The sequence below is a fragment of the Coffea arabica genome, chromosome 5e (assembly GCF_036785885.1).
Source record: "Coffea arabica cultivar ET-39 chromosome 5e, Coffea Arabica ET-39 HiFi, whole genome shotgun sequence".
Taxonomy (NCBI): domain Eukaryota; kingdom Viridiplantae; phylum Streptophyta; class Magnoliopsida; order Gentianales; family Rubiaceae; genus Coffea; species Coffea arabica.
Genome location: NC_092318.1, coordinates 47,681,923 through 47,705,268, shown reverse-complemented (window position 1 = coordinate 47,705,268; position 23,346 = coordinate 47,681,923). Strand labels below are relative to the sequence as shown.

Below are 23,346 nucleotides of genomic sequence, written 5' to 3'. Positions count from 1 at the left end.
TTTACCTTCCATATAATTAGTATTTCAGTAACAATATAGACCCAGTATGCTAAATTTGTCCTAAAAAATCCTAAAATACCCCTTCATTACTTAGAAGGGTGAAAAACTCACTCATAAACTTCTTCTACATTGCTACTATTGAAAACGATATAATTACCATCCTAATGAACTCAATAAACCACTTCAACTTAATCTTCATATTCTCACAATTTTGACAGCTTACTATTGCTGCGTCGAAGCTTCCTATGCAAATCAACTATGACAATTAAAAGTTTGCATTCAACCTAATCTTTAGCCCTTTTTTTCTACCTAAATTCAGTGTTTGAATTGACTAATGTCATTTTCCAAACTCAATCTATATGGCTGCAATATTGTTGATGCTAAAATAATCTCACTCACCAAGAATACCAACGCGGAACAACAAAAAACAACACTAGAGACCACATCCCATGTCTTTAGGCAAATCTACTTGCAGTTTTTATATTCCAAAATTATTTTTTACCCAATTGGTATAATAACGTGATCTTCCTCAATTTATTTTCCCTTTTTAGTTATCACTTTTATTTTCTCGTCAGTACTCTGTATCACCGCTATCCTTTTCACCTTCATTTAGTTTGACAACAAATCTAATTTGGTAACTTGTCATTTGGCAATTTCAATTCAATAATCCTTACAGAAAAAGGAAAACAAAAAAAAAAAGAAAGAGAGGATCTATTTCCATAATAATGAGAATTCGAGATGTATTAGATAATTGTGTAGATGGCAATTGTGGAAAAATAATGGATTATGAGATGTAGGAGAAAAAAGGTAGGAGAGAGAGTCGAAAAGAAAAGAAAGAATAAAAATTTATTTTACGTGGTAGTCGTTGCTTTGGAATGAAAAACTAATTATAGTTGTAGGGTTTTTTTTTTGGTATTATTTTTAAATGAAGGATATTATAGTCATTTTACTACATGAAGGGAGGTTAGTGCAATTATTCAAATCTAAAGGGAGGTGAGTGAAATTGTTAAAAACCTCAAGGAAGGTTTCTGAAATTATCCCAATTTTTTATACACTGATAATTTATAAATTAGCAGGTTTACACACATGTTACATTGTAAAATTTGATGTTCAAAATTCAAGATGAGATAATGTTGCATGTATTCAGCGCATACACTGAAACTGCAACACTACTTTGAGCAGATATTTTTTGGACAAACCGACAGCGTAAAAATGATAATGTCCACTTTAATCTATTTATGGTTATGGCAGTTCATCCTCTATGCAATACTACAAAAAGCAGCACTGTGTAGATCACCAATTTTTTTGTTACCTCTTGTTTTAATAAAGATACGGATTGTAGTATCAAATTTGAGGTGAACTATAGCAAGAATTAGAAATCCAAGTTGGGTTGCAGCTGATGTAGAATGATTTGGATGTCTCAAATTTATTTTAAAAAAAACAATAATTTTTTTTTTGAAATTAATGACATAGATTGGACCACATCAACTGCAATTAGACTGCCAATTGCAACGGTCTGTCTCTCAGGATAATAACTTTGGTTGGCCTACTCCTTCACAGGCTTTCGTTTTGGGAACATGTTCCTGTTGGATGTGAAACATTTAAGCTGACAAAATGGCACCTAGGTAAGCCTGTCGTGCGAAATTTGGGCCTTATTAAATACATATGCATAGCTGCTTGTTGGGTTATTTACCCTGGCAAAATTTTCTGTATTTACCATTTGTACTCTGATGACAGTAAACAGGGAAAGCTTTCTTCAATCGATTAGTCCATTCCAGGGGAAATATAGTCAGTTGTTGTAACCAATCTCTGGAGCCACCAAGCATTCTTGTTCAGCTCAAGAAACTGCATCAAGAACAATTAACAGAGTGAGCTTATAGCTCTCCTTTCAACCTGTTGGGGTGAAAGAAATTAAAGTGTTGCCTGCTGATTACTTACCACAAAGCAACATGATATACTGGAATATCTGTATTGATCTTCGGGAGGGATGAGATACAACAATGAAACAAAAAGAAAACCACAAGAAAAAAAAACATAGTCCATGGAATAGTTTTAAGGGGTGTTTTATTATTATCTATAAACATTAGTGTTTTGAATGGAACACTTGCGTTTTGCTTTACACATTACACTTTCACCTCTTTTAAGTCATCACTTTGTTTAGGAAATAGAAATCATTGAAACCTCACAACTATGCAAGAGATATCATCTCTACTTTTCCTAGCTAGGGCCTCCTCAGTTAGACGTTTTGCTGCCGAATTCGGATCCTTTATGTCCTTGATCAAATCAACAGCTTCTTGATTTGACATTACCTAGAAGGAAATCAAGCAAAAGCAAGTGCTTAGGCTACGGTGATTTATATAACAAATTGAAGCATCTTTGTCTAGCTGTGTCCGACATGAATAGGAATAATGTATTAATTTCATTCTAAAGTGCAGTGCTTTATGAAAGCCACACAAGTTTGAAAAAGAAGCTACCTTCCATAATCCATCACTTGCCAAAATAGCAAATTCAACATCATCGTCAATTATCTCTACTTTTATATCTGGTTCAGAGCTAAGATGTTGCTTCAAGCTTTTGTCTCCAAAAGCCCTAGCCACTGCCAACTGTCCATCAACTCGAGGAACGTCACCTGCGGAAATCCAAGATTATCAAACTTGAAAAGACAAAAAGGCTGAAAAATGTCAAATGTACTCTATATTATTTGAGCTTTCATGTGGAGGGCTGCAGGAAAAATTACAAACCTAACTTAATCCAAGGTATGAATCTTTAGACACTAGTACATAAAGAGGTGATTCCAATTATCATTTACTCAAGCTATGAGTATGATCTACCACTTTTCAGAGCCTCTCCACCTCATCATAAGATGTGCGCTAGACACATTTTCAACTAGTTATTACGCCATCATGTGTGTGTATGAATGCTAAAATCCCCCCAAAACAAGTGAATACTACAATAGTTTACCAGGAATATTTGATACAAAGCCACCCTTGCTCTCAATGATATTCTTTTCCTTGCTTGGCTCATGATCAACCGATAGTTGATTGGCAAGTCCTTTCTTGCATATTACGGCCCGAGAGTCTCCAACATTTGCTACTACAAGCTTCTCACAATTAATAAGGATCGCAGTCACTGCAGTTGAACCACCTCTCCCCAATTTCTTTGACTGTTCTAATATATTGTTATCGGTTCTGTGATAGGCTCTTCTAATTGCATCTTCTGTATTAGTCCAGAAGTCATGCTGCAGTTGTAGGAAAATAAATTATGAGTGAGGAGAAAGACAAACTTAAAACAGATAATGATGTACGAAATTCAGTGAAATTTGCAATATTGAGAAGTGAGAAGTCAAGTGTTCTTTAACCATGCATGTCAAGTGTTAAATAAAGACATACCTCCTTCAAAATATTGTCAAATAGGTGGGATTGCAAGTATTTTGCAACATCATTTCCCATATGCCCATCAAATATTGCAAATAGTCCCAACTCATTTTTGTCTAACCGCCTGAGCTCAGAAACCAAATAATCTTCCATGGGACGATTCGATTTTCCCTTCAACAGGTAATAGCCATGAGTGACGTGTTTTGGTATTTTGCTTTTCCCTATCCCTGCATCAGGTGATGGTGGTGCGGCAAAGCATGCTTTTTCCTTCAAGAAACATTTAAAAGGAAAGCAAATTCATTAATAGGAGTATAGAACGAAAATTGAAGTTTAAGTCTACTATTTGTACCAAAATGCATGAGATATTTAATATCATTGCGCATATTAAGCATTCATTGTCATTATATTATACACGAACGCACCAACTGAAGAATGCAATACCTTAAGGTAATCAGGCTAATAGATGAAATATTTGACATACAATCAACAGCATATAATGGTGTTTGTTGGACCTAATATTGAAACAATAGTTGATTTGATTTGAGGGAGAAGTGGGTTAGGTTGTTCGGGAGTAGAGAGTGTAAGTGAGTGATTCAGAATTCGAGCCCTTTCACTTACACTTAAAAAAAAAAAGCATAAAAAAGTTTATTGGCATTAATAGTAGATACTTCCTCTTTTCAGAAGAATGTAAACACAAACACCCTATGAAACAAGACACTTTTATCGATCTCCACTAGCAAAGCTACCACACTAATCGTCAATTTATGCTAAAGCAAGTATGCACAATTTGTATGTATTGTAAACAAGTAATGATCCATGGACAATTTGTAACTTCTTTGTGACCAATGCTGCTAAAATATAGGATGCTGTGCTGGACAGTTTTGAAGTCATGAGATTGAATCAAGGGTAGGATCATAATATCTGAAAATGAAAATGTAAAACTTTTACTTGTTTTCAAAACAACATATGCAAAGAGTTTTAGAAAATGCAATGATAACCCAGCATGTTGAAACTTGAATGTTGTGTACTATAATACTGCATAAGTTCAAGGCACAGCATAGCAATCAAACTAGCATGAGGATCAAGTTCGTAAGCTTGGATCGTAAATTTGTACAATCGTAAGCGTATAATTCTGGCGACTATGTCCAAGACTATTAGCAAACTTTTCATGCTACCACTTTTTACAGAAAGTAGAAGTCTAAATTAGGTTAAGATTAAGGTATAGCATACCTTATATTTGAATATGAAGTATAATCCAGAATGCACAAGAGGAAACCAAATCTCTATCCTCAGCTTGGTGCTTAATGCTCAAGTCTAGTTATGACGTCTCTGGCATCCTCACTTCATCCTGAAGGGAATTATGGTTGTCTACTTGCTTATTCTGACCACAGTTTTGTCTTCCAAGCGGTACTCTTAACTTCCCAATGAATTTAGATAATCTCAATAAAGAATTGCAGGTGCATTAACTTCCAAACTAGAAGTTAGTACGTATCTCATGTCACTAGTGCCGACCAGGAGTCAAAGAAACACAATTCCCAAGTTTGGATCCATACTAGGATTAGAGACAGGTAGCAAGTTAATGCAGCAGGGAAGTTTTAAGTTTAGAGTATTCATTTTCATTCCCCCTGTTATTCTCGTCAAATTTTCATTTCCCTTTTCCCAATTATTATTGTCAATTTGTAGATCCTACAATCAAAGCTGATTCTTCTACCTAAATTCAACACACACACACACACACACATACATACATACACAAAAAATGTAGAATAGTGAACTTGGTTGGGGTGTAATTCAGTTCTCACATTATACCTCCCAACAAGTCGAAGCTCTTGGTTAACATCACTCATTTCAGTATCAGCACACAGGCAACAAAGCAGGACAGGTGGTTCATTTTCTCATACCAACTCTCTACCAGTCTGTGGTCGACAATTCACATCACAAGTCAATGCTTCAAACCAAGATCACAAACACCATTTACTGGCATAATCATTTTGTATCTGAATGTGTGTGTGTGACAGATTTCAGAATGAAAACTACGGATTCTCTTTCATGTGCAGCTACTTCTTGCAAAGCAAAATTGGCATCTAGATGGTTCGACTTCTATTTCAAAAAGTGATGCCACAATCTCTATTCTCTTACACTAACAGGGGGAAAGTAACACTGCCCTCATGTCCGAATTCAAGAGGAAAAGGTACTTGTAAAACCCAGAGATTCAGGCAAATTTACAGAATATAAAGAAATCCACAGGGACCTGGCCTGAAGTCTCCATTAAAAGGGTTGACATAACCAATACCTCTACCTCTCCAAACAAATTCGAAGTATAGAACTAACCACAACTTGATCCCTCACTCCCAAGTCCGAAACTTGCATAATCTTGTATCCAAGTTTCTGGTATGAACGAATTGAACAAAATCCATGCCTCTCTTCTCCAACAAATCTTGACTTTTCAAGATCGATTGGAACTTTAGCAAAAATCCCACAACTTCGTCATCCCCCTCCATTACAAAATCAGTCAATAATCCAAGCCTACATCCATTAACACTTCTCATACAAAATCAGATATAACAAACAGTTAAAATGACAAACGATCATGGCCATTATAAACATGCGATCAGCAACTTAACAAAAGCAAAACATATCCCGGAAAGGACATCTGGGATAGCAAAATCAAGAAAGAATTTTAGTCAAGAAGTCAAATGAATGCATGAACTGAATAACTGTCTGACCTTCATCTTATGAAGAATCTCCTTTCCATTCATGACTGTTCTGTTTTTTGTTATTCCACTGCTAAATCTTCACAACAACTTCAAAGCCAGAAAGATTGCAGGTATGATGGTTGGATGATGAAACAGGAGTAAAGATTTCAATTATTGGAGATATTGATGAGCAGATTTGAACGAGTGTATGTTATGTAAAGAAGACTTTTGACGTAGAGGAAAGACTCCATGTGAAGCCTTATGGTTTGGTTTGCCGCTGACTTTTATACACTTCTATTTTTTTAACACGCTTTTCTTAGTTGTAATACTATTACGCTTTTGTTTTTATTTCTTTTATTTCTTTTTTCTTTTCTTGTTTTGCATATTATAATAGTTTTATTATTTGTTTTTAGCTATTACATGGGCCAATTAGAAAAGCACACGAATTTTTATTTTTTATTTCTTTTTCTTTTTATAATTTCTTTTTCTTGTTTGTATATTATTATTTTATAATTTGTTTTTAGCTATTACATGGGCCAATTAGAAAAGCACACGCATGTTTTAGCCAACCACTTGGCTTTCTTGTTTGGATTTAATTGAATATTTTGCACTGGTGTTATTGTCTTTACAAGGATGTGATTGGACCCATTCCAATATGCACTTGTTTTATTGCTTTAACTATAAATACTAAATAGAGCTCCTCAAATTATAATACTTGCTATTGTGCCTTGAAGCTACATTATCATCTCAATTATCGAATTAATCTGAATTTCACCTAACTTGAAATAAATTATCCAAGTCTAGATAAAAAATATTATGCTACATGGGATCAGCTAGATTATTCTGGAAAGGATATTAGAAAATTTTTCGGGATAATTTCAAAAACATCCCCTGAGATTTCTAACAATTTCACTAACCTCCCATGAGGTTTGGGAAATTACACTGACCTCCCTTGACAGAATAAGGGGCTCAATTGCTGACATCACCTAGCGTGAAATTACTCATGTACCCCTAACACATTATTTGATATTAGAAACTAAAATATGAGAATTAAGTAATTATGGCACAAATCAACTAATTGACAGAATTATCTGTTAACAGCATGAACAGTAATGTGAAAGATACAAAGTGGCACTAATTTGCTACATCAATTAGCACCATTTTGTGATTGACAGAACTTGACGTGACCACATTTTAATCGTATACAAGAAAGGCACAGGTAGAATAAAGAAAGCACAGAGGAAAGAAATAGAAAAACAAGCTTGTTCTTAAAAAATTTTTCCCTTTGATTTAGAAACTAAAGAAATGGCATTTGTAGAAGAGTAATTTCTTGGAAGTGGCTGAAAAAAGAGGTAGAAGAAAGGCAGAACTGGAAGTTATTTTCTATGCAAAATTACAAAAGGCATATGCTAAATCAGGTAAACAATCTCTACTATTCTCAGTTTAATATTTAAATTTTATAATTTTAGTTGAAAATTATGAAATTTTTTGAGATAATCATAACTGCAATACACTTTGACTGATAATTATTTTTGCTAATACACTTGACTGGAATGCATAGGGCATTTGCAGAACAAAATTTTCATCTCTCTCCTAAAAGTAATTTTTTAATCATACTTTTTTAGAGATAGACTGATTTTGTTATCAAATCATAAACTTCAAGAGAGGTTAGTATAATTTTTTAAACCTTAAGAGAGGTCAGTGAAATTGTTAGAAACCTCTTTTTTTTTTATTGCTACGTGTAGTAGTTTGGTATGGTTGATATGTAAGAAACCAAATCAGGGAATAATTGAAAAGTCATCATGTCCATATAGTGTGAAAGGAAATTGGAAGTACTGATTCAAGAGCTCTATTTTCGCTATTTAAATACAAAAAATCATGTTCATGATCATATGCCACTAAGCTTCTTCCCTTTGTTTTTATTCTCAAGAAACCAAATCAGGGAATAATTGAAAAGTCATCATGTCCATATAGTGTGAAAGGAAATTGGAAGTACTGATTCAAGAGCTCTATTTTCGTTATTTAAATACAAAAAATCATGTTCATGATCATATGCCACTAAGCTTCTTCCCTTTGTTTTTATTCTTTTTACTGAGAATTATTTAAAAATTTGATAGAGTGGTTAAGATTTGATAGATGGGTAAGTACGTTAGAAGTTTAAATGGTGAAAGAGGTTTTATAATCGTTAATTACTCTATTGGACGCCAAAGTTCCCACTCAATCTAGTTTTAGTCCCTAAAGTTTCGATTGCACTTATTTAGTCCCTTAATTTTATTATTAGTATATGTGATTATTGGGATAGATGACCTCTACCAGGAACTGAATGGCTAAAAATATGGGATCTGTTCAGAAGATATTCTTAATCCATGATCAAGTTCATCAAGCAACCATTTTCATCCTATTCTCGGATAAGTTGAGAATACAATACAAACCTTAGTGATTTTCGGACTTATTAATTCAAAATTGATACAAGAAGTATGCCCGGACGATTTCAAAGCTGATTGTTAAATAAGTAAATGTTTAACACAAAAAAAAAGAGAGTAAATATTGTTTAAGCTTTTCATATAATTTTGGCACAAAAATGTTAATGGCACGAAAATCATTTAATTTAATTTAGTAATAAATTCCAGTGATGGATGATAGTAGTATTTAACCTATAAAGTCCGGTTAGGAATGATACTATTTGATTGGGAGTAGTCCTATACATGGTGAGTTATATAAAATATCATGCTGGGGAGCAAAATATTTCAAGGATCTGAAATATTCGATCTTGTCCACTATAATATTCAATCTTGATTTGAGACATGTTCAATCTTGTCCATGTGACAACTCCTAAGATCAATCTGGATTTGGGGCACGGTTAAAAATTTGTGCGGCTGAAAATTGGCCCTCAAAATTTTGTGCGGCTGAAATAACACCATGTAACTCGAAATCCGCGCCAAGTGTGGGGCCCACCACTATCTGTTGTGAAAATACATCCTGTGAAAAAAAAGTTACGCGCAGTTGAACCAATGTTACGCGCAGTTGAAATGAGCTAAAATTGGCAGGGACGGTTGCAGCCGTCCCTGCCCCGAGTCCGATCAATCTTGATCTGCTCGTCGATTAGGACCACAACTGTTAAAAAACACACACGAGAAAAATGTGTTCTAATCTAGAAAGTATTGATTTGGATTGCTCTTTCTTCAAAAAATTTTTTTTTACGTTTTTTGTAAAGATTTTTTTTAATTATTTTTTCATCTTACATACATCAAATCGTTACAGTACATTTTTTTATAAAAGCTCTAAAAAATAGCAGTTCAAACGGCCGTAAAAAAAGTAAGAGGACAAAGTGTTGTGAAGACAAAAAATGTAGATCAACGAAATATGGTAGTATAACTTATCCCTCGATCCTGTAGTAAGAATCTGAAGTATTCGATCTTGCCCACTAAAATATTCAATCTTGACCTTGATCTGAGACATATTCAATCTTGTCCATGTGACAACTCCTTGGAGTTGGAGCAATCTTTGATCTGCGCTCCCAAGAAGTTGATTAGTACCACCTGGGAGCACCTTCCTGTCACCAATTGATTGGATGGATGTTTTTTGTGAATCTCTTTTTAGATTATTTTCGGATCGATTTAACTGTTAACTCTCGTGCTTAGTCTAATTAAGTGTGTGTGAGTTTATTTCAATTTCTGAAAAAAAAGAAGTTGATTAGTACCACAACTGTTCAAAAAAGAATTAGCAGTAGTTTGCAGGATGTCATCATATTGCAGCATTTCTGTAAGTTTGACCCGGAAGTTACTATTCTTGTCTTTGAACTAGTCTTCAAGCCACATCCACAAATACAGTGACATTGGATTATATTTCTGCTTTTGCCTTCTTCAAATTCATTTGCTTAAAAAGCATTCACTGCTACAGGGTCAAAGACAAGAGAGGTGATCTTGCTATATTAACACAGTCAACAAATATGGCTCTCAACTTTTTGTTTTTTACCTTGACAGAGGGCACAAGAGCATTCTCCAGTAACTGTCGCATAAACTTAGCTAGTTATTTTAGAATAGCACTGCTGGAGGAGGTTAGAAAAATCTTGAAATTAGTAGGTAGGTATATATTTTTAGTTATTGACTGTCAATGTAAACTATTATTATTTTTTGTTTTTACATGAGTTCTTTTAATTTTTGTCCATCTTGAAGAAAAAAACTAAAGTGTGGTGCCTATAACAATGCCAATTTAAATAGAACAAGAGGACAAATACAGTTCAGGAAATCAAACTTGAGATATATTTAGAGGAATGGCTCCAAAAAAACCTGTATCATAAAAGGAAAAATTAACTTAAGAAGATAGGGTGGATGTCAGACATGATATCATTTTTCTTGGACATATAAAAGCAATCTGAACGCAGATTTGAATTCTCTAGAGGACCTATCTAATGATGAAGAATCGAAGACAGAAGGACCAAAAAGGCAAAAGAAAACCAAAGTGGCCAATTGGGTAGAGTTAAAAAATACAAGTTGCCAACTTGGTAGAGTAACTTTACTTAATTTTACTGTGAGTGCTCAATCATCAACTCGGGTGCCGATGATCATTTTAAGTAGCACGCCCCTTCTCCAAGGCGATTGCTCATAACTCCAAACAGAAGATGGAGAAAACTGTGAAAATCATGCTATCAGCTTTCATCATGCTTTTAGTCCATGCATCTTTGCCTTCAACAATCTCAAGTGCCGATAATCCGCCAGATTTCTTCTACGTTTACCTGAAGGTAAGCATGCATGTCACACATTAAGCTCTGCATTTTAAGAAAGCAACCAAACCATTAAATGTCGAGAATGTGCAGGGAGCTGGGATTGATCGATTTTAGAAAATTGTGGTGATTGTTTTATCTGTTTTTAGTTTGCTTTCTGGAGATGATTAATTAAAGAAGAATTAGACATTCATCATGTTTCTCTGCATGTAAAATGCAGTGGCCAGGTTCTCAGTGTGCTACAAAAGAAGGATGTTGTCTCAAAAAAACACCAAAACCTGCAAGAGACTTCATAATTACTGGATTTCAACCATATTACTTCAATGGGACCTGGCCAGAAAATTGTGACCCTGCAAGCCACTTGGATGTATCAAAGGTATCCTTCTTTTACTCCAGTGCTGTGCTTAAAACGGTTGTGTACAAATTTGTTCGTGTAGACTCCAGTGGGTCGTGGGTCGGAATTAGGCGGCTGAGGAAGGAGGGGCACACTTCAATGATATTATAACAACCCTTTTCTTTTTTTTGTCTTCTGAGAGAAAAGAAGTGGTATTAATCAAAAGGGTGTAATGTGTCATGTGTAGATCTCACATCTGAGAACAAGATTGGAAGCTCATTGGCCGTCACTTACTTGCCCTGGTAGTAACCCAGAGAAGCTATGGTCAGATGCATGGAAAAAATACGGGACATGCTCCAAACCTACCCTAAAAAATCAACAAGAATACTTCAGGCAAGCACTTGCAGTAAGGAAAAGTGCTAATCTCCTCAAAATACTCGGTGATGCAGGTAATTATCAGCCTTTCACTTCTGAATGCTATACAAGTCATCCGTCCCCCAACTCTTGGGCCAATTGATTTTGCCTGACCCTTAAATTACCACAGAAGTATTACTACATTGCATGTTTTTGTAGGTATTCGACCCGATGGATCATCTTATCCAAGGGATACAATCTCAGATACCATAATAGGTGGAGGGTTGAGCTTACCTGGACTATCGTGTAGCACAGACAAGGATGGCAACATGCAGCTAGATCAAGTCATTCTTTGCACAGGTTCTGATGCAAAAACATTTACTGAATGTCCCGGGAATGGATTTGGTTGTCTCGGAGATGTCAAATTCCCTCACTTCTGACCCATAACTATTCTGCTCCTCTCCTAGTGAGGTTGTTATAAAGTGGTGTGTGCTGCATTACTCAAGTGTACTGCGGGTGTTATCAAGATCTCTGGGATTGCCTGCTTCTGGTTCCTTTGCACTTTTGCTCTTTTCTTACTAGATAATTTATTTCTTCGTCTTCTTTTTTTTTTTTGGGTTTGTTTTTGAAGTAACTAAACATAATGAGCATAAAATTATCTCAGCACGTATTTGAATTGCCATTGTATCCCAAAATACAAGTAAAGAGTCTATTGTATGTGTCCCTTGTGGAACAACAACGTTGATCTCTTCTCAGTTTTCCCATACAACTATTCACTTAATAGTGCTGAACAATCTATGAATTAGTTGGGAATATAATAATAAGAACCTAAAATAGGAAATGAAATCAACAAGCATCCATGTCCATTTGTTAATTGGGACTTTTGAGTTGGACTTTTGCAGATTCGACTCACAAATTATACGAATTTTTGGACTTCAAGCTAAAATTAAAAGGTTCTTAAACTCATATTGGCTCAACTCAGATTTGGCCTTAACTCATAATTAAATACATAATTATATATAATATATATTTTATAATTATGAATTACTCTATATTTATATATAAATTATTAATATTTTATGTCATAATATATATAATTATAAATTATAGATATTATACACCTACACACACACACACACACAGGTCGAGCTCTACTTGTGCTTGAGCTTAGCATGGCTCAAGCTCTACTCAAGTTTGGGCCTAACATTTAGGTCCAAACTCTGCCTGATCTAATTAAAGTTTAGTTTTAGCGGGCTTTTTTTTGGGTTGAACGGATCAAATTTGGGCTGGTTCGCCCTATTGACAACCCTATGTCTCCGTTTGGATTAACTGTTTTTAGGAGTATTTTTGAAATATTTTACTTTAGTAGTGTATATAAAAAAATTTTATTATAAATATTTTTTGAAATATTTGATATATTGTATGGATGAGATGTTTTTTGAGTTATTTTTATTTGTGTATTACTGTAACATTATATTTGAAAATTTTATTTTTGAAAAATAGGTCAATCCAAACAGAGACTATTTGTGTATTACTGTATCATAACTGTATCATTGTTTATGTGTTACTGTAACAACTGTAAAGTTGTGGTTTGTACAACGCTGGCATTCGGAGAAAAGTTGACCCTTGAAACTTATTTAATTTTGCAATTCTGGGGATGTCCACTTATCAACATTATTTAAGATAGGATTAATTTCACTTTTCACCCTCTACTTTTACATTTTTCTGCATTTTTAACTTTTATTTTGAACACTTTGCATCGTAAAGGTTTAGAAATGCGCCAAATCACACTAATCATATTGTATATATAGGATCACCATTGAGAAGGAACAATGCCTTGGTTAGAGATTTTTTTTGTGACTGTGCTAGTTGCAAACGTAGCTCATTCTAGACAATAATATACTCTGAATATATTGAAATTTTGAATTTTAATCTTATAAACCAATAACAAAATAAATAAAACAAAATAAAAGGGTTTTTACCATCTCTCAAGGGAGAGAGGAATTAATTACATATAGAAATATTGATCAGTTAATAGATTTCATTCATAGTCTTTGGCATCTTGATTTCTTATTTAAAGGGAGCATCAGTTTATGCATTTCCCCTATGAACTGAATGCATCTCTAACGAAACCAAATGACGCATCCACCCTCACGCAGCACCATCATCTCCTGTGTCTAGACCCTGCAATCAGACGAGTAGCACACAGTCAAATTCCCATGGCAACATTATAATTTTTACACAAAGTTTTGCATTTTACAAACAAACATAATAGTGGTTATATGAAATGGACTGCGAAGGAGCAAAGCATCGATCGTTCATGATGAACCCTTTTTTTTAATTCAAAATTTGATGGAAAAAAAGACTATCTAATAGGGGCAAGAATCAAACACAGCTAATGCATCAAGAATTCTATAATTCTAAGTCCTATCCCATCCCTGTCCTTTCTTTATAAAATCTAGAAAGAATTTTACACACACAAAAAAAAAAATTTTTTTTTTGATACAAGAGATAAAACCATGTAAAACACGAGATAATCAAATATAGCTAATGCGTCAAGAAGTTTATAATTCTAGCCCTAAAACATGATTCGACTCTCATCTCTTATCCCCTCTTTCTATAGTTTTCCCTCGTTGCCCCCTTCGAAAGAATAAATAGAGATTAAACGAGAAAGCTAAACATATACAAACCATAAAGTATGCATTTAATTAGTACCTGGAGCAATCCATGCGTTCAGAAATGGGGAAGCTGAGGTGAATATTACATCTATAATAAAGATTTTCAATCCGGGGTTCAGAATAAGGCTGGTGCTTCCTACTAGCACCTATGCCTTCAATGCATTGGCAAATTCTCCTTGCACCTCCATACTCATTTTTGGCAATATGATTCAGATATAATAAGCCATTGCAGCACTGCTCGGGTACATCATTATATTCTCCCACAATATAGGGTTCACAGGCATCAAAGTTGTTGAGCACGTCTTCGCATCCTTGTTCTGGTTCAGTATAAGGATGGTCAATACCTCTTGGATTGCGATGATGGTGATGAAAATGCTGATACCGTTCCTGAAGCAAACTGGTTGCTGATCCTGAAAATAGCGCTAAGAAAAGTGTTAGAATTAATCCAAGAAAAGAGATTCTAGCCATAGCAACAATGATGGCCATTTGTGAGGAATTCTACTAAGGTTTGGATTTAGTGACAGATATATGTAGTGGGGACGTTTTGTTTGAGTTGTACTAAAGAGTTATTTTTCTTGTGTAAATTTTGAACCTAAATTGCATGGTATGGTACTATTAATCAGTGTTTTATATGCAAGTTTGATATTTATGGGGTGTAAACTTAATGTGAATTACTTGAGATGCTTTGAATAAAGGCTCTACTGTATTTATTAAGCGTTATTGATTGCTCATTTAAGGCTATGATGGTTATCTTTAGGGAAAATGGCCAATTTCCTCCCTAAACCTTTTTTTTATAGGTGTTGATTTAGTCCCTAATTTTTATTTCTGAACAATTTGATGCTTGAACTTATTTTGCAGTTCTAATTAAAGATCTCCACAGTGGCACCATTACTTAAAAAACTGATCTAGCTCCTAATTGACTAATTAGACAAAGGTAATGTGAAAATGTTACTCATCTAACTATAATAAAATAAATAAATTGTGTAAAAAATTATTAGATAAAACTTTTAAATCGTGTAAAAAAAAACACCTAATAAAACTTTTTAAATCTTAATCTTGTGATTTTTTACACGATATACTTGATTTATTATAACTCCATGAGTGATGTTCTCAAAATACTCATGTTTAGTTGGTCAATTAGGAGTCAAGTTAGTTTTAAGTAGTGATACTCCTTAATTGGAACTGCAAAATAAGTTCAGATATCAAATTGGTTAGAAATAAAAGTTTAGGGATGAAATTGACCATTTTTGCTTATCTTTATTTGGTGGTTGAAGTCTCTTATGCATGCATGTGATAACAGAAAACATATATATTGAAACAAAAACATCAATAAAATTAAACCATAAATGCTTGTGAGTAACCGCCAAATTTATATATAGTAAGCTAGCTATTTATACATTATGTGTAGTTAACCATATGAACAGTTATGAACACATTCTGATTTCTGAATACAAAGTGGCAGAACAATTTGTTGAATAGGTTATATGGTGTAGGACTTTACTTTTAGCTAGAATTGGAGAATTAGGGAAATTAAGAGCTCTAGAATTCTTTAGAATGGAAAAATGTTCCATATCTTCCCTTCAATGGTAACTGCTGAAGAGGAATTGAATTTTGTTTCTTGCAATTTCATCTTGTATTTTGATAATTAATCGGTAATTGCATAATCACAATATATATATCACTTCATAACAGTTTCGATTTGTTGCACATTACATTAATATCTAACAATCCAGTGTATATGATCTTACCTCGGGGCAATTTCACTTATTAAGGACCAAGAAAAAGAAATGATATATTGTCTTAATTGTAGAATCACTTTATATATTTTTTTCTTTTCTTACATCAAATCTTAAATCCGAAATGAAAAGTAAAGAAAGTGAAAAAACTGAAGCCAAAAGAGGTTTTGCCTTTGTGGAGTGAATATTATAGTATTTGAAAGAAATGTCTTAAAATCACCATTAAAAGGAGAAGTAAATGCCAGTTTAAAAGATTAAGGAGAAATTAATGACTTGTAAGTTTGACCTCTTGGGATTTTTCCGCTACCTTTCAGGTGAACATATACTTAAACTTTCTCTTTTTTTTTTTTGTTCCAAAGCTTCTGGTGAATAATTCCTTCAAAAAAAGAAAAATATGGGAATAAAAGATGACACAATTTATAGGATATGTGCCTAAGCATAAATCAGCAATATGTCCTCTTTACTAATATTCATGTTCTGTCTCAAGAAAGTCACATTTCTCCCCCCCCTCATTTATGCTTTTTTTTTTTTTTCACTCATTTTGTTTCTTTGAATAATCCCTCGATGATATGATAATACAAAGCTATGCAGATAATCCTTTTTGACTATTTAAATATACCTATTGAAGATAACAAAAATACATATCAAGCTTTTGTTCTAAATTGCAGTGACAGCTCAATATTGTTTCTTGCTTCAAAAATCCCTTTGTACCCTTTTTTCTCTAAATCAACAAGCAAAACAATAAATAAATAAATAAATAAATAATCACACACAGCCCTCTTTATTTTATGTCATTTTCGTTGGAAAGACACCTATAATTAAACTTTTTCACATATCCTTTCTTAATGACTAATTAATTCACATATCCTTAATTTCTTTTCTTGTTCTTTATCCCCTATTGTGGTGGCCGAATGCGGTCCGGATGAAACGACACCGTCTGCTGGAGCACAAGTCCTCGTTTCTAGCCGTTACACAAATGCACCCCATTCCAACCATCACACCCAGCTCCCCCAACTTTTCAAAAAACAATTCGACCGTTAGACTAAACCGAACGTTGGTCCTTCTACTATAATCTTCGTTTCATCTCCCCGCACTTCTTTTTCTCATCATGGTCTAGACATCGACAATCATCCCAACATTCTCACCACCAATCTCTCTTTTATCAGTCACCACAAGAAAAAAAAAAAAGAAGTGACATTTTCTTGGCCAATTATGGCGGTTGCTGAAGACCCAAATGGTAATAATACTAGTGAGGCATACATGATAGATGAGGCCTATGAATTCAGGGCCCCAAAATTCTATGACTTTATTGATGGTGAAACGCAGGAAGATATGAAAAAGGCAGAGCTTTGGTTTGAGACTGCTTGTAGTTATGCCCCTTCTCGTACGTTCATTTTCACCTTCTGATTTCTCCCTTAGCCTTAGAATTTCCTCACTTTTTTAGGGGTTTATGGAGTTTCTTGTATTGTTGGAGTCTTTAGGTTAGTAGGTTTTCATTTTCTTGACTTAATTTTCGTGGGTTTTCTTTCATTATAATATAGTGTTAGTTATTTTAGCTTTCATTTGACACTGCCTGCAGTTTTGCCCTAACCTTTTATCGAATTTGAATTCGTAATTTATGATCTGGGTCCTTGATTTTCTTTCATAATGGATGAATTTTCTTTATGGGTTCTTGATTAATTGATACCTTCTTCAGTTCATTTTCTTTTCAAGTACCTTCTTTTAAATTAGGATTCAATAAATGATTAAAGTATCCTCATAAATTCGTTTGTTGAGAGTGCTAAGTCTTTCATGTATTGCTGGGGTTCCTATTAAAGTATCTTGTGCGAACATTTCCGGACATAGCTAAGTTTGATTGTGGTCATTTCTTGAAATGTCCTCTTTCTCGTCCGCCTGAGTTTGTGCGTGTCTGAGTGCGTGTGTGGTTTTTGTTTTTTGTTTTTTGTTTTTAACTTCAAAATAAGGCGTCTCTGGTTCATCATGTTCGGTTCTAGAGTTGGTCAATCACCTGGAAGAGAAACAGGGAAACGGAACTGATATTGCTATGTTTTTGGCCTAACCATGCTTGTAGGTCTTCTGATATGCTATTCTGTTGAACCATAGTTGAACTAGACTTTAAAGTTGAATTGATTTATTCCCTTATTGTCAACCACTTGAATTGATGAAGAAACAATTTCAGTTCAATCAGGCAATTTTTAGAAGAATCAGTTGTATTAGGCCCAAATTAGGAGCAGATTTGATGCTCATATATGACCTTTAAATTGCTGTTGTTTCAGTTAATTGATGGCTCCAGTAACTTTAATCCTAGAACACTATGGTGACTATACGTAAAAGATGATTGAAGCATTACTACTATAAACATTTATTTCCTTGTCCAGGGAAGAAATATAAGGTCAGTACAATGATTGAGACCATGCAATCATGGTTAGGCAGTACCTTGGAAACTACTCATTTTCTTTTTCTCTATAATTCAAGACACTGAAATAACTGAAGACATTTTCTAACCTTGATGGAAATGATGAGAAGTTTTATAGGACTTTTTCTGTAGCAATTTGCTTGGCTCTTGTGTTTGTGGTCCACGTACTTTTCTGTTTGTGGAATGCTGCAACACTCTCTTGGGGATGCTTGTAGTTCAATTGGAGGAATCGCTTGGGATGATAAATTTTTTGTCTTAGTGTTGCTTTTCTGTATTCCACCTTTTCGAAACTAAGGGGATTGTTGTCTAAATCCTTTTTTTTTTCTCTTGAATCCTGCAGCATTTATGCCCAGAATCAAGGCTGGCAGGTCCGTGCAACTTGCTAGTATATGTGATTTTAACGAGGGTGAGAATTTGCACAAGGTACTTACACCTACAATACACTCCGTTCCTTCAATTAGTATCCCGAGATGCATAGATACTCCTTGCCTGTTGTCTAGTTCCATGTTGATCTGGTTACCTGCTATTTAGGCATCAGAATCATCGGAATCAACAGCTACTTGTAGTACTGCAAAAGAGTCAACTTTGGAATTGGAGAGCCAAATCAGGTTGATCTCTTTATATTGTCCAAAAACCAACATATGTTTACTTAAGTCCTGTTGAAAGTTCACCTCTTTGTTCATATGTTCTTCATATTATACTTGATTGGAAAGATATCCTAATTTTCCTGCATGATACAGGCCCCAGGCTGCTGGAGAACTTAGGGCATCTGAAGTTAAGAATGTGAATCCAGTTGAGCTTAAAGAAGAACCTTCAAGAAGTCTTACTAGTGCTGTATGTGTAGTAGTACTCATTTTTCAATAGAGCAATGACGCAATGTGGTTCAGTTTCTCATAACCTTTTTCTATTTGCAGGAATTAGATGGGAAGGAATCTTCTGTCCCAGGTTGGTCAGCTATTTTAAACCTCCCAGTAACTGTTGTTCTTTCAACGCTTCCCTCTGTTTCTTTAAAATAGCATATGTATCTAATAACAGTTGGCGGAGAAGTTTCAACCCCAGCACCACCAACAAATTCTGGGAGGAATAAATCCCAGCAAACTGATTCCAAGAAGCAACAGACAGCCAGAAAGATAGCCAGTATGCTGAAGAACCCTCCAGCATTGAAGTCGAAATATCAGTCACAATCAAGAAGCAGTAAACCAGCTAGTGTCAGAAAGTCTGTACTACATACTTTTCATGAACTCTTTACAAAAATACTTGTGCATTCTTCTCTAGATGATTTGTTTTTCTTTTCTTATTTTCTATTTTGATTTATACAGGGACACAAATGTGAAAAGCACTGTTGAAACTCCTAATTTTGCTCAGGAAAATCAAGCCGTAAAGCGGCAAAAACTTGAAGGGGGCAAATCTAGGCAGGTTAGTGTAATCGTACTTAATCAGCATGCACTGATACTTTAAGAAGTTTCATTCTGAACTTTTCTTCTTATGCTGGATTATTAGATCCTTAATGTCAAACCCCAAAATTTGCCCCACAAAACAAGGAATGGCCTGGTCAGCAGCAGTTCCAACTTATGCTTGTCAACTGCCAAAACCAACAAGGAGAATAGAAAGGTTACTTGGTTTAGATTTTCTTCCTTTTGATTTAGATTTTATTCTACTTTTTAGGACTTTGTTCTACAATGTAATCTTCATGTAGCTGACTGAGTTCAACCATCTTCAATGTTCAGCTTTATGTTCGAGAACCTGCTATACCATTTGTTTCGATGGCAGAAATGATGAAGAAGTTTCAGTCCAACACACGAGAGATGTCTCTGCCTCCTAGGAGCAGCAGTTCACTATCACATGTAATTCAACAATTCTTGTATCTGTTCTGTGGCTTAGTTTCTTTAAGCATTTTTTTAAATCAATTTTTGCATGCTCAGGATTCTGCTGCTGGAACAGTGCAACGGAAGCCCAAGCTCACGTTGACAAGGCCAAAGGAACCTGAGTTTGAAACAGCTCAGAGGGCGCGTCCAGTGAGAGTAAAGAGTTCTGCTGAGCTTGAGGAAGAAATGATGGCTAAAGTCCCCAAGTTTAAAGCTCGGCCATTAAATAAAAAGGTATCGGTTTGTCTTGTCAATTAAGGATATCCTTACTTGATTTGTCATGTGCCCCATTTGTATGATGGTACCTTACATTTTGCCTGTGTCATAGATTTTGGAAACGCCGACTTTGCCTAAATTGCCAAGAACCACACCCCAGCTTCCAGAATTTAAGGTACTTATGATGTAATAAAGGATTTTCAAGAGAGAACACCAGAGTGAAACAGGGGGGAATGAGGGAAAGTTCCTGATCAGGGACACGATAGAAAATGCAAAATACATTAAAATAATGAGGTTGGTACATTTCGCTTTGCAGGAATTTCATCTGGAAACAATGGCAAGAGCAAATCAGAATGCAGAAACATCTACTGTAGCATCTATAGAATCTTCTCAGGCTTTTGAAGTACTATTCCTTCTTTGAACTTTGTGATTTCTAGTGAATATGTGGTTTTCTAGGCTAAAATTGCTTATCTATACGTTACAGAGTTATCTGTGGAAGCCACATCTCACAGCACCAAAATCACCTCGTCTTCAAACATCACTTAGGGCACGGACGCCAAAGATCAAAAGTTCTGATGAATTGGAAGAAGAAGAACTAGAAAAAGTTCCCAAGTTCAAGGCAAGACCTTTAAACAGGAAGGTAGCTAGCTGCCACCACCCTTGGACTATATATGTTTTGTTAACCTTTGGATTGCCTATTTGATATCATAAGCTTTTCATATGTCACAGATATTCGAGAGTAAAGGAGATTTGGGAATGTTCTGCAACACCAAAAGGCAGGTCACTATGCCTCAAGAATTTCATTTTGCCACAGACGAAAGGATCCCACCAGCAACTAATGTGGCTGACATGTTTGACCAGGTTTTCATATTTGCTAATTCAACTTTCTTTAGCATACCATCTAGTCCAATTATTACTCTTTGTTTCCCCCATTTTCTGACGATTGCATCTTTCTCAAAATTTCAGCTTTCAATCAATTCAGAACGTCAGCAGGACAAACCTATTCCTGGGAACACTACTCCTAACCCTTTCCATTTGCATACAGAGGTACATTTGCATTCAGATGGATATCTATCATTGATATATTCCATTTCTGGTTTAGATCTATGTACCAAAGTAATCGTCATGGCTTTGGGTCATATTCTTAGGAAAGAGGAGCAGAGAAAGAGAAGAAACTGGTTAGTGAGCTTTTGCAGAAACAGTGGGAGGAAGAAAGGGCTAGGATTCCAAAAGCTTTGCCATATCCTTACACCACTGATTACCCTGTGGTATTTCCCCATCTTCTTGTTTATAATTTGATCAATTATTAGCAGATAGAAGATAGTTGATGGCATTACTTTTGAAAGGGGGAGGGCTTGTTAATTTTTGTCTATTCTTGAGCAGATTCCACCCAAACCAGAGCCAAAACCTTGCACAAGACCAGAACCATTTGAATTAGAGAGTTTGGTGAGGCATGAAGAAGAAATACAGAGGGAGATGGAAGAAAGGCAGCAAAGGGAGACTGAAGAAGCCCAAATGAGAATATTTAAGGCCCAACCTATATTGAGAGAGTAAGACCTTAGTTTGCTTTCTTTATTTCTTCACTTTGACAACTGCGGGGATAAAATGATTTTCTTTTTCCTGCTAATGAAGGGATCCAATTCCAGTCCCTGAAAAAGCACGTAAACCACTCACAGAGGTTCAGACATTCAATCTTCATGTAGACCATCGAGCTGTTGATAGAGCTGAATTCGATAAAAAGGTAACAGATGTTTATGAGTTTGAACCTTTGAGAGGGGGGGGGGGGGGAGGATTGGGATTTTGCGTCCAAAGTCACAAGCTGACATTAAACTGGTTTCAGGTCAAGGAGAAAGAAATTATGTACAAGAGATATAGAGAGGAAGCTGAATCAGAAAGACTGGTATATACAGATAAACATTCAAGTTTATTAATGCAATTTCCTGACAATGGCTAATGTGAGCGAATTGCAGATGGAAGAAGAGAAGGCATTAAAACAACTAAGAAGGACATTGGTGCCTCATGCCCGACCAGTTCCTAACTTCGAGCATCCTTTCTTACCACAAAAGTATGCAAACAAAGAAACTGCTTGTTTTTCTTATTATCTATGTATCCTATTCAATTCCTCTGCTTTTGCTTTTTGCCTCATATTGATATCTAACCTCATAATTCTTCTGTACATAACAGGTCTTCTAAGCAAGTTACAAAACCAAAGTCCCCAAGACTAAATATACTGAAAAGAAAAGAAAAGAGAAGGATGGTCTGCCCTGTGCCGGCAACAGCTTCCAGTTTGCCAACTCAGATGAGATGATTTGGATGTGTAAATCTCGTTCAAGACCTCTTGAACTCCCTACCCTTTCTTCAGTTGCTGCCTTCAACAGCTATGTAGGCTATGTAAAACCAGTCCCATCTGGCTCTGACTACATATATCACAAAATTTTTTGATTCAATATATAAGTTCATAATTCATTTTATTTAATATAAATGCTCTTCTTTATTTAACATAAATCTCAAGTTCACTATTCTTTTGATTCTAAGAGAATAAAGAAATGGGGTGACCTTAAATGCTCTTCTCTCTCTCTCTCTCTCTCTCTCATTTTTTGGGTTGCTGAGTTGGGATGACCTAAAATTCTGACATGAATTCTCGATACTTTGGAGGAAAAAAAATCCCATCTAGGGCAGTTTGAGAGAAAAACTTCTACTGGAGAGCATTTGGCTTTTGGAGAACAAGATTCATAATAATATCTTTCCTGATCTATATTGCTTGAATGTTGTGCTAAATGCATTAGAACCCTGGACATATCTTACCTGCTAAACTAACAAGACCAATCTCAGTTCCAGGCTGGCTGAATTTGCATGTTTTTATCTACAGCAAATTTCAAAATGATAAGCAGTACAACTCGCTGTGCGTGTGAGTGGGGGTGAATGAGAGAGAGAGAGAGAGAGAGAGAGAGAGA

General features: G+C 35.1%; 3 protein-coding genes and 1 long non-coding RNA gene across 5 annotated transcripts; 3 read left to right on the top strand and 1 right to left on the bottom strand.

Moving 5' to 3' along the window:
* Positions 1-1,396: 1,396 nt before the first annotated feature.
* LOC140006629 (uncharacterized) lies at positions 1,397-2,101 on the top strand. Its single transcript, XR_011814358.1, has 2 exons — positions 1,397-1,625; positions 1,738-2,101. It is a non-coding gene; the product is annotated as an uncharacterized lncRNA (long non-coding RNA).
* On the bottom strand, positions 2,048-6,354 carry LOC113688489 (probable protein phosphatase 2C 58). Of its 2 annotated transcripts, none has more exons than XM_027206307.2 (5): positions 6,101-6,354; positions 3,390-3,641; positions 2,962-3,238; positions 2,475-2,629; positions 2,048-2,309 (listed from the first exon to the last, which is right to left on the bottom strand). In XM_027206307.2, the coding sequence occupies exons 1-5, from the start codon at positions 6,131-6,133 to the stop codon at positions 2,172-2,174; spliced, it is 855 nt and encodes a 284-aa protein (XP_027062108.1). In that variant the 5' UTR covers positions 6,134-6,354; the 3' UTR covers positions 2,048-2,171. The 2 variants fall into 2 exon arrangements, with proteins under 2 accessions (XP_027062108.1, XP_027062109.1); XM_027206308.2 differs by lacking the exon at positions 6,101-6,354 and adding an exon at positions 4,605-6,084.
* A 4,280-nt stretch (positions 6,355-10,634) lies between these two features.
* On the top strand, positions 10,635-12,042 carry LOC113688518 (ribonuclease 1-like). The gene is made up of 4 exons (XM_027206350.2): positions 10,635-10,811; positions 11,014-11,169; positions 11,375-11,576; positions 11,701-12,042. Exons 1-4 carry the CDS (start codon positions 10,692-10,694, stop codon positions 11,919-11,921), a joined length of 699 nt encoding a protein of 232 aa, XP_027062151.1. The 5' UTR covers positions 10,635-10,691; the 3' UTR covers positions 11,922-12,042.
* Positions 12,043-16,917: 4,875 nt separating this feature from the next.
* LOC113743432 (protein TPX2-like) lies at positions 16,918-22,874 on the top strand. Its single transcript, XM_027271435.2, has 21 exons — positions 16,918-17,279; positions 18,652-18,734; positions 18,843-18,919; positions 19,052-19,145; positions 19,226-19,256; positions 19,347-19,527; positions 19,631-19,727; positions 19,812-19,922; positions 20,039-20,155; positions 20,234-20,410; positions 20,505-20,567; positions 20,709-20,795; positions 20,877-21,032; positions 21,122-21,253; positions 21,359-21,439; positions 21,541-21,660; positions 21,776-21,942; positions 22,025-22,133; positions 22,233-22,292; positions 22,363-22,457; positions 22,577-22,874. Exons 1-21 carry the CDS (start codon positions 17,108-17,110, stop codon positions 22,698-22,700), a joined length of 2,334 nt encoding a protein of 777 aa, XP_027127236.1. The 5' UTR covers positions 16,918-17,107; the 3' UTR covers positions 22,701-22,874.
* Positions 22,875-23,346: the final 472 nt, after the last annotated feature.

Coding starts and splice junctions, on each gene's coding strand:
- LOC113688489 (XM_027206307.2), bottom strand. CDS start 6,133: ATGAATGGAAAGGAGATTCTTCATAAGATGAAG. Junction 3,642..6,100: donor AGATTCTTCATAAGATGAAG/GTCAGACAGTTA, acceptor TGTTTCTTGAAG/GAAAAAGCATGCTTTGCCGC. Junction 2,310..2,474: donor CAAGTGATGGATTATGGAAG/GTAGCTTCTTTT, acceptor ATTTCCTTCTAG/GTAATGTCAAATCAAGAAGC.
- LOC113688518 (XM_027206350.2), top strand. CDS start 10,692: ATGGAGAAAACTGTGAAAATCATGCTATCAGCTTTCATCATGCTTTTA. Junction 10,812..11,013: donor TCTTCTACGTTTACCTGAAG/GTAAGCATGCAT, acceptor TGTAAAATGCAG/TGGCCAGGTTCTCAGTGTGC. Junction 11,577..11,700: donor CAAAATACTCGGTGATGCAG/GTAATTATCAGC, acceptor ATGTTTTTGTAG/GTATTCGACCCGATGGATCA.
- LOC113743432 (XM_027271435.2), top strand. CDS start 17,108: ATGGCGGTTGCTGAAGACCCAAATGGTAATAATACTAGTGAGGCATAC. Junction 19,146..19,225: donor CAAGAAGTCTTACTAGTGCT/GTATGTGTAGTA, acceptor TTCTATTTGCAG/GAATTAGATGGGAAGGAATC. Junction 22,134..22,232: donor GAGCTGAATTCGATAAAAAG/GTAACAGATGTT, acceptor AACTGGTTTCAG/GTCAAGGAGAAAGAAATTAT.